Here is a 12,146-nt window from a genome sequence, read left to right as displayed (position 1 = left end):
GAAAAGACTGAGACCAAATTTCTACAAAACAGGTAAAATCATGGCAATAGAGGTGTTGCTCCTTTACTTACCACAAACTGATGTTTGAGCCATCAAATCAGACTCCACAACTCAGTGTATGGCCCCACTTTCTGTGCAATAACATATTTTAGATGTCTTGAAGTTACTAAGATGCTCAAATATGCCATGCATTGAAAAATAGAATAAATGTGGTATTTGTTTTATATGTTGATCCACTCTGTCATTAAGTTGTGCAGATAACTCCAAGAGGTTGGACAATTATTACCTTAAATACTTAGAAACACTGGCTGATTATATGGGGCTTCACAGTGATGCAGCTGTCAGCAATGTTGCCTTGAAGCTACAAGTTCAAATTCCAGCCTGGGGTCTTTCTGTATGGAGTTTGCATGTTCTTCTTGTGCCTGCATGGGTTCTCTCAGGCTACTCTAGTTTCCCACAGCAGTCAGTCAAATTTACTGACTGACTGCTGGTGGGTAAATTTGTCCAGAGTGAACCTTACCTCTCACCCAATGACTAACTGAGATACGTACCAGTCTATCCCTGCCTACATGTGCAATTGTGCCAGCATAAGTTAGATTGCATGTGTTATGCAATATCGTGATATTGCATGTGTTATCGCAATATCACATAAAGAGCCGTGATGATCGAAAGCATAATTTTGACACATGTTGCACTTGCTTATGAACCCAAATTATAGCTTCAAATTACAAATATGAGTCATCGGCGCCTAGGGAGAAACATCTGCTTAAGTGGCACATCTAAACACGTTAGCAACACAGCAGCCAAGAGTAAACAAGATGATTTATAGTAATAATGACATAAGAGGAAATTGTTCATAAGGTAATTAATGCAAGGTTTGCTCCTTCACATCAGCTTTTTCAATCTTTTTTATTGTCTGCTATATTAATCACTGTGGACAAAACTGGCAAAACTTTGCATCAAATGTTGATTAAAAATGCTTTGAAGCCTGCTAAGGCTTCATCCAAAGCATTAAAAGATAATTACCAAAGGGACTCTTTGCAGATGTGTCAATCAGTAACATCAGCTTCAATGATGCTAAGCAGCAACAACAGAAAAAAAAAAAAACTATGTTCGACTTTGCACAATGCGACTTGACTGAAAACAGACTTTTTTAAGATTCACCAACCAATCAAGTCAAAGGTTTCAGGCTTCACTTTTCCCTTCAGGCCTTTAAAACATCAATTTACAAGCGAGCCAGGGATGTAATGTAATGGAGCTCCTCTCTTACATTACTCAGTTTATTTAAATGCATCTGGCTCCTAAGGGGCCAATAATGGAGTTGGTTCAGACACATGTATGTTTTCTCCTGGTGCTTCAGTTTACTCCCGCAATGTAAAGCACATGTATTTAAGGGTAAATGATGACTTTAGGTTGCCCCAAGATGTGTGTGTGTACATGGTTATGTCTCAACTCATGTTGGCTTTGTGCTCCATTAATGAATAAGAAGGTATGCTAAATGTTTTAATGGACATATAAGATAAACTCACCTTAAATGCATCAGCTAGGATCTCTGCTCCTCTCTGATTTGTCCGTTTAGAAAGACCAACAAAGAATTCTCGACCTGGATAAAAAAAAAAACATCTCAAAATTAGAATTTTGCAAAGTCAGTAGAGACAGTCAACAAATCAGGCAGTTTTACCACTTAAATTTTCACTACATTCAGTCGTAAAAATTAGGAGACATAGTGGGAAATATATATTTAAAAAATCCTTGAATCTCTCTGCAAGAATGCAGCCGCACACTGAGCTCAGGGACGGGTTCCTTATGTTGCTGCTGAGCCTTTACAATATGAGCCATTAGTCTGGGCCCTGCCAGCAGGAAATGTTTCTTACCCTACCATGTGAAACCGATTTCAGCTGAAAAGAAAGACACCACAGAGCCAATGTCTAGAAACTCAATTAAGTGTACTGTACTTTTTCCATCTGGCTCATGCAGTGAAGATGCCACTGACCCACATTTTACATTGCCATGGAGTGTAACACAATGTTCTGAGTGTAATGTAGACCACCATGTTTCTGATTTGAGCGTGTTCATCGGTTTTGTTGGCTGCTGTCTAACACATTTAACAGCTGTGGTGAGTTGTGGTGATCAGCAGGATGGTACAAAACAGTTTTACTACAGATGAAACTCCGGTGTGTACAGGGGCATGAGGTCATGGAGGTCACACATAGGAATGTTTTGCTAGAGAATCGAAAAACACAGAGACATGCTCAAAGGCACTGACTCGTCTGCTCGCATATGGAACACAGGAGCTCTTTCATTTCATCAATTTCTGCAATTTCCTGTTTACTTGCCATTTATACTTTTACTTTCTTGAGATCAAAGTGATGTATATTTTCTCCGCAGGTGTCTTGCAGAAAAATGTAACTAAAGGCATTCATTTTAAATAAAGTGAAATATATTTGCTTACAACATGAAAAGCAATGCTCATCTGAGCTATTGTGTACTAAAGTGGACATGAATGAAATCCAAATGCCTTCTTCTTAATTTAATGCATCTTACTCTAAAAATAATGAAGCACCAGAATGTTAACTAACAGTAAGGTGCACTATACGTGAAAGTCAAACATTTATCCTACAAGAAATTTATTCATCATACTGTCTTAAAATATTTCAAGCAATAACAGCTGAGCAAGTCACTTTTAAAACACTTTCTCATAAACCTTTTTTCACCATAATCTTCCCTAAATCAAAGGGATAGGACATGCTTTTATTGGATCAAGTTTATATTTACAGTAATTAGATTACAACAGACCTTGATGACTTATGAGTCAACCATAATTAGACAAAGTTAAGCACAGAAGAAAAGCCTCAGATGAAAATCCATAAGTAGTCAGATTGCAAATAAAACCCACCTGTAAACAGAACGTCTCCTCCATCCAGGGTTGCATTCTCATCCGTCATTTCCACTATGTTCAAATTTAGATCCTTTAGAGCCTCTTTCATCACTTCAGTCTGAAACAAAACAAAGATTTAAAGAAAATGATGCATTGTTAATGAAATGGAACTGAGCTCTTCTGGGTAGAACTATCCTGGTCCACACCCAAGTATCAGATCACGGTCTTATAATCAAGCCACTTTCAAATGATTAGCATGGAAGTGATTTGTTATTTTAGGATAGCCACACACACCCACTCAGCCTTCTGTTGCCAGTTATTAAATATGTATTTTTGTTAGCTGGCACACTTAGCATAAGTGCATATGGCAACTGTGCTAGAGATCTTAAATTAAAAAAAAAAAAATGTTTAACATATCCTAAGCCAAAGCTTAAATTTTTTCACCAATTACAATGATGTCCACAGCGAAGGACAGACTGAATTGGATATTTGGACTTACTGTGTTGTCAGAACATTGCAGCTGAACTAACAGTATTGGAGCACCATATAAATGCTGCCCTGCTTTAACACATCACTGGTGAGTCAGGCAAGTGGGACCCAGTCCCACAAATAATGTAGATCACTTTTCACTCATGTCATGTTTTATCTTTTTTCACTGCTCTTTAAAGTTGCTGAATTTCTGACTTTACAAATCAAGACAAATTTAAATGAAATCCTATCCTGATAACTCAGACTGAGGATAATATTTCCAAATTGGGTAGTCACAACTTAAAGCCATTTTTTTATACAGAGCAATGCGATAAGACTCTGTTTTTAAAAGACACATTTTTTACATGATTAAAAACTTGTACAGGTTCAACTGTTCAACATATTTAAGAAAGGATAGTTGCTGAGATTGGTAACTAAACACTTTCTATCCTGCAGGTTGCCATTACATCATTTAAATGAGCTGGATCATGATGTCATTTAGTAGGAAGCACGTTAAAAGTTTTACAAGGCAGTGACCAGGGAAAATAGGTATGCTAAAAGATCACTGCAAACTCAAGAAATGCCTTTTCCTCTCCTCCTGTTTCAGAACCACCTGCATTTCATAAATTCACCACGAGAAAGTTCAGGCATACCACCGGCTTAATAATAAGATATATTTTATTGTGAATCACCTGAAGTAAGATTAGAGGAAATCCCAATTCTGTCTCCATATCATCTCTACTAAACACAAAAAGCTGCCAATAAGTCTGCTCTCCTGTCGGACCGCCATGAGAGATTTTACTATCCTGCTTTTTGGGGTTCCTCTGGGAGTACTTTCCATGTTATCGTGAGCATCAGTGTTTCCACAAAGCCCTATCTCACTATGACCTCAGCCCATTGCTCAGAGTGATTTTGGGTAACATTGCTTCTGCTTCTCCTCAGCCACGAAACACCGAAGCATGAGGTCATCCAGGTACACTGCTTGTGCTCCCAGATAATGCAGAGGAGGTCAGACATCATTCTCTCCCCTTTGAATCCATAGATTCAATTTCCTATGCACAGCACAGGCAGAGTTTTGTGCAAAAAACACCAGCATCAGAATCAGAAAGCGTTTTTTTGGCCTAGAAACAAGAAATTTGGCTTTTGTTTACTTTTCTCTCAGTGTGTATGTTGTTTTCAAACAAGTATATCAATTTGGTGGGTGATAAAGATAATAATAAAAAAAATTTATGTTGTGAACTCCCAACAGAATAGATGGGAACTCCAGTTAGTGTTCAACTGGAGTTCCCATCTCCAGTTGAACACTGAATCCGTTGAGATTCTTTTGTCTCAACGGAGACAAAAGAATCTCTCTGGAGCAGTTTGCTTTTGCAAATAATCCCGACCTGAAGGTAAAAGTCTAAACAGTTTGTGTCCAGGATGTGTGGGGTTTGTAGAGATGTTAGCTGCCTTTGTCTTGACCCTAAACTTGCAACCTGAAGGTTATTCCTAAGGACTGAATAGTAGCAGCATAGAAGATGTTCCATGCACTAGCTGTACTTCTTTCATTTGTCAAAGGAGGCACAGTCTCCACCCATCATTCTTCCAAGCTGTGACTAAGCATGAGGACCATCTCAGATGAAGAAAAAATATAGTTTGTAGGGACCACAAGTGATCAACAGAGTTGCTAGGGTGTAATGAGGTGTAACTAACATATATCCTTCGTCATTGTTCCCCTTAATCATAAAGAGCACAACATGCTTCTATGCTTTGAACTGTGCTCACAAATCCTTTAATGGTTTCTTAAATGTTCTAATTATACATAGAACTATTATGCATGCAGCATAATAACTACAGATAGAAACAAATCCAGCTGTTTGTAATTTCTATTTCCGAACTGCCAAACACCTTGGGTTTTATTTAGTAGGAATAAAGCAATTGTTTTTTGGAAAATAAAAAACACATAGTTGAGTCAGATAATAAAGAAGAAGCCAGATGAGTAAGATGCTAGTTTTTCATTCAACTAGGACATTTTTGTCTCTGTGTGTCATTTCAGTGGAATAATCAATGGCTGTTGCACATTTTTCCTGTGCAATCAGTGAATCATCGAACATTTTCAACTTCATCCAAATGAGTCCAACAAAACAGTTCTTTTAAAAAATGTTTTTCGCGAGACTCTCCTCCACCAAGGTCACATATGCAGTAAAAAAAAAACTGGGTCTATTTCAGTGGGATGGATATTTTTTGAATACTTTTTTCTTATCTCATAGGTTTTGTTGAAGAATTCTTCTTCTTTGGAATTTTGTAAAATAAATGAGACTCCCTTCTTTCAACACTCAAGTATTCCCTGTGTCATCACTGCAAATAATAGGACCCAAAGTATGTTTACGTTGCCTCACCACTCAATTGTATGCTATCTCCTAAATGTGCTGGCACATTTGAAAATAAACATCATGTTCAAATTTAAAGGAAAAGTAAGAATGAAACAGATAAAAGGTTTCATTTACTTCTAGCTGTAATTAAATACAGACTTATTTGAAAGGGGACAAAAACCAAGTTACGTGCAAAAGTCCTTAAGATGTCATGTAAAATGTAAACTGTCCATCCATCCATCCATGCATCCATATTTCCACAATACTCGACTCATTTTGGAGACTCCTAAGAAAACAGCAATATCATGTAAATAGAAATTGGTTATTAATCCTGCCACATTTTTACCTATTTGACGAATAGTGATACAATGATTTCTATACATAGTATGTCCCAAATTAGAACAGGTTGTCTCCTAAAAACTAATATGTAACTATGTTTAAACTAGATATTTTTTTTATTTCCAGAAAAGCATTTATAGCATTTTGTTAGTTCTCAGATTAAGAATGTAAGTTTTAGTTTATAAGATTTTACACATCCAAATATTTCTAACGTTGCTGGAAATCCCACATTCAACACTCACCTTGGTTTAATCAAGATAAGTGCAGTGGCAGTTCAAATTATGAGAAACCTTCAGGGTGAAAAGGATTAAATCATGTCTGATATATTCATTGGAAAAAAAGATGTAAGAAGCATCTAAAATGGATTCACCTGTTCAGACATAAGGTCTGTACAGGCAGTACGGTTGGTGCCAATATGACTCACACAAGAATACAACCCATCCCTTATGTTGTTCATGGTGTTATGGGGCTGCAGTCGATACATATTTATTATACACACAACTGAATAACTGAGGTAAGACTGAGACATGAGATGCAGACAACACTAAAATAAAATCATTTCTAACTTTCACACCAATTATGTTTTGTATTGACATAGTTGAACATAATTATTTTCACAATGCTACCATAAAACACACAAAAAACAACATTTTATGTGCAAATTTAACTGCTCATACAACATTGCTGATGTCATTAAATATATTATATATATATATATATATATATATATATATATATATATATATATATATATATATATAATGCACTATTGCAGCATGTACAAGTATAACCTAAGCTCACATCTCTGCCATACATATGGTGTTAAAGTCAAAGCCAAGCTCCTGTCAGAAGGCACCAGCAGGTGTGCTCATGCTGAAAGCAAATTCTTTTTTCAAATGTAACTCTATTCTCATTTTGGTTTAAAGAAAAATGATTGATGGGTTTTGTCAAAGGTCTCTAAAAGAATGGTTTAAAACATTCCCCACAGACACACTGCCAATTAAAGGACATTAGGCTTAAAATTTATGCATTTCTCCACTGACTTCTGAGCCCCACATGCTTGGCAAAAATTCACAAAAGAATTTTTCCCTTCAGTCATTTCTTTGGCATGTCTCTTTTCATCATATCTTAATTGCTAAAAATCAGCACATGTGCTTTTCCTATCTTGTTTCAACCAATAACACTTGAATCATAGAGAATCCTAAAAAGAATAAAAGTACATCTGTCCATGTTTTGAAGTATTTACTGGGAAAAAAATGATGTAAAGGTCATCCAATATGGAATTTCTCAATATTATTTACATCTAAACTTTGTTTAACTTCTTGCGGTCTTAGCACAATGCTCAGAAGGAGTGCGGCAGATGTCACGGTAGTACCACAGGGAAGCAAGGTTGTCCCATCAGACCATCAGTTCCCGAAACTACAAGAAAAAAAAAAAAAAAAAAAACTCAAAAGACTTACCCATGGGTAAAAATATGTTTGTTTTTGTGTGTGTTTGTGTCAGTTTTCCAAATATTTTCCAAAAGTCTGCAGTGACTACAGAAAGGTTCTGTTTATGTGATTTCTTGAGTTCAGTTAGTGAAATTAAATCCAGCATTCCAAAAAAAAAAAAAAATCATTTATAATAGTTAATTTATTATTTGACATTTGAAGATTAACAATTTTCCATATGACTCATAAGGTTTGGATAGCTTTTTTATTCAAAACAAAATAAACACATTTTGACCCAGAAACACCAGATGTCTTTCAGTAGAGAATGTCTAACCTATTTACCCTCATCTCACCTTCTTTGCTTTGTTTCCCGCATTCCCTCTATTCTCTCTGGACCCTCGTGACGAGGTCAAGAATGCTTCCAGAGTCTCTTCTCATGCACAGTGGCTATTATCTCTTACTGTTAGGGACATCCAATACCAATGTCTGTCTAGGTGCTAACTCACTTTGCCAGTCCTCCTCTTCCCTCCAGCCATCCTTTACTTTTTCTCTTCACTCCCTTTTTCTCCCCTCTGAGTACTTGGCCAGGCAACACGCTGCTAGTCAGCACCCTACTTTGAATGAAAAAGGCCTTTTAAAATTCATTAGGGGCTGAAGGCTCTGAGGGCCAGCCGGTCTGCCTGCCACATTCCTGCCGTTCCAACACAGGACGGCACAGACTGAGCAGAGAGAACAGCCTTTTATATGGGCCTTTTTATGGAGCGATTCTCCCCTCTCTTGCCCTGGTACCTGTGGATATCGCATTCTGCTAAAGAGGACCATCAGTCTGATAGAGCATGGTTTGCTTGGAAAAGGGAATTGAGAACACAACAATAGCATTCCTGAGGGTCATCCTAGCCTCCCTGGACCAGACAACAGAGTCCCACGCTCCAGTATAATGGGGATGCAGCATTCCTCTCAGGCTCTAACACAATGGGATTAACCTACTTGAATGACTGTTAGCTGTCACTGTTAGCCAAATTATTACATTCATTAAAAATCTGCCAGACAGTTCAGTTTTACTGTTTATTGGCGTTCATTTACTTTCCTTGAAAAACATCAAGCCAAGAAGAAGCAACATACAAGTGAGTAAACTGGCTATGTAAAGCTTTAAGAATGAAAGAAAAAAAATAACTTGAGGACATCTGAGTTTTGTAAAGAGCTGATTAAATTGCAAATGTGTTTATCAAAGCACTCACTGACATTAAAATGATAAAACACATGAAGGAGAGGCCAAGTGATTTTACTCGAATTAAGACGGACATATGCTTGATCCATTCACTTTGTGCGTCATAACTGGCACTTTGGCTGGAGATTTTAGACACCAGTGATGAGACTAACTGCTATCAGAGGCTTCATGCAAAGTTCAAAGAGCAATGGAGAACAAAATTGGAATAATGGTTCCAGTTCAGGGCAATCAAGCAAGAGGAATTCAAAATGAACACATAAATGTTTTAAACTATGCCACAGCTAAACGGATAAGAAGATTTGAACCTTTGAGGCACAGCAAAGCGGACGTCATAGAGATGTTTCCATTTGTTTGCTGAGAGGCCGAGGTGTACTTTAATGCTTCCTGACTAGATATGGCAACGCTTTATCACACACAGCAGTTTCAATGGAAAAGGAAGTAGCAACATAATGTTTAGATGAGATGCCTTAACTGTCTGTGTTATATATGCAGTCACCTCTTCCAATTAATAGATTTTATTTGTAAGATGGAAGCCTAAAAATAAAGCTTCCAACTTTTATTTGTAATAAGGAAGCCTTTTTTTATGATACGATGGGGGCAAAATCGTCATTTGAAAATGTTTTTTTTAACTAATATCTATCAACATTTTCTTTTCTTGATTTAATTAATGATAAACCACTGTATTTTTCAATGAACATTTTGTACAGCGACATCTTGCTGTTCACAGCGTAGCCCACGTAGACACCGAAGCGCGGTCAAACACTTGAAAAATAAATAGAAATATGAGTATGTTTGACAAGTCTAGTGTGTGTCCCAGAGCAAATAAAGGACTTGCTCCGATCAGCGGGGCTGCAGAGATATGCTTCTGCGTAACCCACAATGTCATGGCTCCACAAACACACCAGAGCTGCAGGCTAGGAACGGCTGGACAGTCGAGTTATAGAGAAAGCAGCTTATGAATGGACCTGAGCCTCTGCTGTGGAGAAAAACATTGGGGGGGCTTTAGCAAACACATCTCTGTTTGGCAGAGACTCCTCCATATTTATTGGATCTGTCCCCTGCAGACTGAACCTCTGTACCCAAACAAGTGGGAAAAACCAATAAACTACTATTTCTCATGGAGAAATTCATTTCATTACTGGTTGGCAAAACAGGTTTTATAAAACAATAGCTCTTTAAAAGTGTTGCTACCACAAGAGGGAAGATCTATTACTCACCAACTACTTGGCCAAATATTCATGCTGAACTGATGTTTGTGTGGGGGGAAAAGGCCAAGATTTGCAGCAATGCAGGTTAATAGAACGTCAGCAGTGTCTGCTATTTCTTAAAGGAAAAGAATGTGAAAGAATGTCACTTAGAGCTTAAGCTTTAAAGGAAGTGCAACACTACATGAGAGCAGAACATTCATTCTTTTGCAAATTTTTTTCATTATTTTAAATGTCACTAAAAAGTTAAGGTAGTACCATAGTACTCAAAGTATTTTACACAAAAAAGCAAGTTCCAAAAGATGACAAATGCATGAAATAACAAAATCAGTAAACAAATTTACACACTCTGTCCTGCGTCATTTCCAAGAGTCTGAAAAAAACATGTGACTACAGTGTTCTGCATAAAGCAGTTTCATTTCATAGTACTAAAGCTCTGTTTTTATATATTAGAAAATGGTTTTATAAAGCAAAATTTGTCCCATAAAATCTGGAAAGTGTAAAATGTGCAAAACTTAAATTTGATGGTTCAAAATCTAAAACACTGAGCTGATGCATGACACTAAAACAATTCAACCCTCAGGAGATGTGCAAAAAAAAAAAAAAAAAAGGTTTTGGAAGATGTTGGACAATTCACAACTAAATGAAAATTGGAATTCCTGACAACTCTCACAAGAAATATTTTCCCAAAGTCTGTGAAGCTTTCCCAGACCTCTGGCCAACAAACTCTTATTAGCCTGACAGAAGCAAAGCTTGACAAGTGCCTCACGTGTAGAAAAAATGATTCAATTGAGATGGCTGGAGTAGGGATCCCCATTGTGTTTGTTTTAGTTCCATTTTCTGGAGGCCCCTGGAAAGCTAAAGTAAAAAATACCTAGAGCTTTGACACAGTTCAGCTTTCTCAACACTTATGAGGCCAAAGATGGGGCAAAAGAACAGAATGTCCAACCATACAGAGTCTGTAAGGTTTCTCTAGATTTATGTGGCCCAGAGTCTGACTTATCATGGCCTTTCAAGGCGAGGAGAAATATGCCTGGTGTTTGGGGAGTAGAGAGGGTCAAAGGAAGAGGCGGAGAGTTTGTGTGAGTCATATAAAGTTAAAGTTTTCCTTGCAGGATTTCCCTCTCTTGCTCTTAACTCCCATGAAGGGAGTCCTCTTTATGTATGGCGCTGGCTTTATGTGAAATAGAGGAATCCCAGGCTCAAAGGTCAGGAAAGCCATAGGGAGGATTAACAGAGGCAGATGGGAGAATCTGAACCTCAGTATAAATAAGGACTGCGTGAGAAAGTAACGATTCCTTTTCAAACTCCTCTCACCATGTTTATTTTTCTTTACTTCACTTACACTTACTGGCTACTTTATTAGGTGTACAAGGCAAGAAGTAAAAGTAATTGTAGATATGTTGGACCCTGCCTGGAATTAAAAACTAACTCAATACTTTGTGGCAAAAATCCAACAAGGTGTCCTCTAAGATTTTGGTTCATATTGACGCTGTAGCATCATGAAGTGGCTGCTGACACATCAGCTGCAGATTCATGTTGTAAATCTCCAGTTTCAACATAATCCAAAGGTGAACAATAGGACTGAGATCTAGTGACGGTAGAGGATTTCAGTGGACAGTGAATTCATTCTCTTTTTGACACGATGCTTTATGCTGATGGAAGTAACCATCTGAAGATGTGTTCATGAAGGGATGGGCATAGCCAACCACTACACTCAGGAAGGCTCTGTTGTATTAACAAAATTTTATATTTCTTACTTTTTTGGGAGATTTTCTTATCCAGTCTTATGCTTGGCTTGAAAATCAATGACTCATTTTCACTACCACTATTTCATGACTAGAAGTCCAAGTGAACTGAGTTATTGATTTAACAAGCAGCTCAAGCTGAAGAATGTGAAAAACAAGTGCACTTTCTGTATATTAGCAAAGCCCAGCCCATAATGCAGCTAATATTTCATTAATATTTGTGAATGCGAGTAATTTTTGAAGCTGTGCATACTGCCTAGGTTGAAAGAAAATCTGTTCATGCACTTTCACATCTGCATTCTTCTCATCCTCGAGGTGTTCCACCAGATGTTTGCCTTTGTTCTGTCCAGCGTTCCATAAAAATGGCAAAAATGGAAAAAGTACATTCTGTGAAGAGGAAACACTATCATAACACTACGACTACACCCACATTTTCCAAAGAATGAAATTGGAAATAGTCCCAAAAGAGGAAAATCAGTTTGCCATGCATGGTATTGAC

At 37.4% G+C, this 12,146-nt stretch overlaps 1 protein-coding gene across 1 annotated transcript in view; it reads right to left on the bottom strand.

The window, feature by feature from the left end:
- ddah1 (dimethylarginine dimethylaminohydrolase 1) overlaps positions 1-12,146 on the bottom strand; it is a 67,981-nt gene that overhangs the window by 16,455 nt on the left and 39,380 nt on the right. The window contains exons 3-4 of the mRNA XM_055054429.1: positions 2,897-2,996; positions 1,530-1,603 (exon numbers count right to left, since the gene is read on the bottom strand). Coding sequence (XP_054910404.1) covers positions 1,530-1,603; positions 2,897-2,996 — 174 coding nt within the window. The remainder of the gene's footprint in view (positions 1-1,529; positions 1,604-2,896; positions 2,997-12,146) is intronic.

This window comes from Poeciliopsis prolifica, unplaced genomic scaffold (assembly GCF_027474105.1).
Source record: "Poeciliopsis prolifica strain line A6 unplaced genomic scaffold, Auburn_PproV2 SCAFFOLD002, whole genome shotgun sequence".
Classification (NCBI taxonomy): domain Eukaryota; kingdom Metazoa; phylum Chordata; class Actinopteri; order Cyprinodontiformes; family Poeciliidae; genus Poeciliopsis; species Poeciliopsis prolifica.
This window is presented reverse-complemented; position numbering and strand designations above follow the sequence as displayed.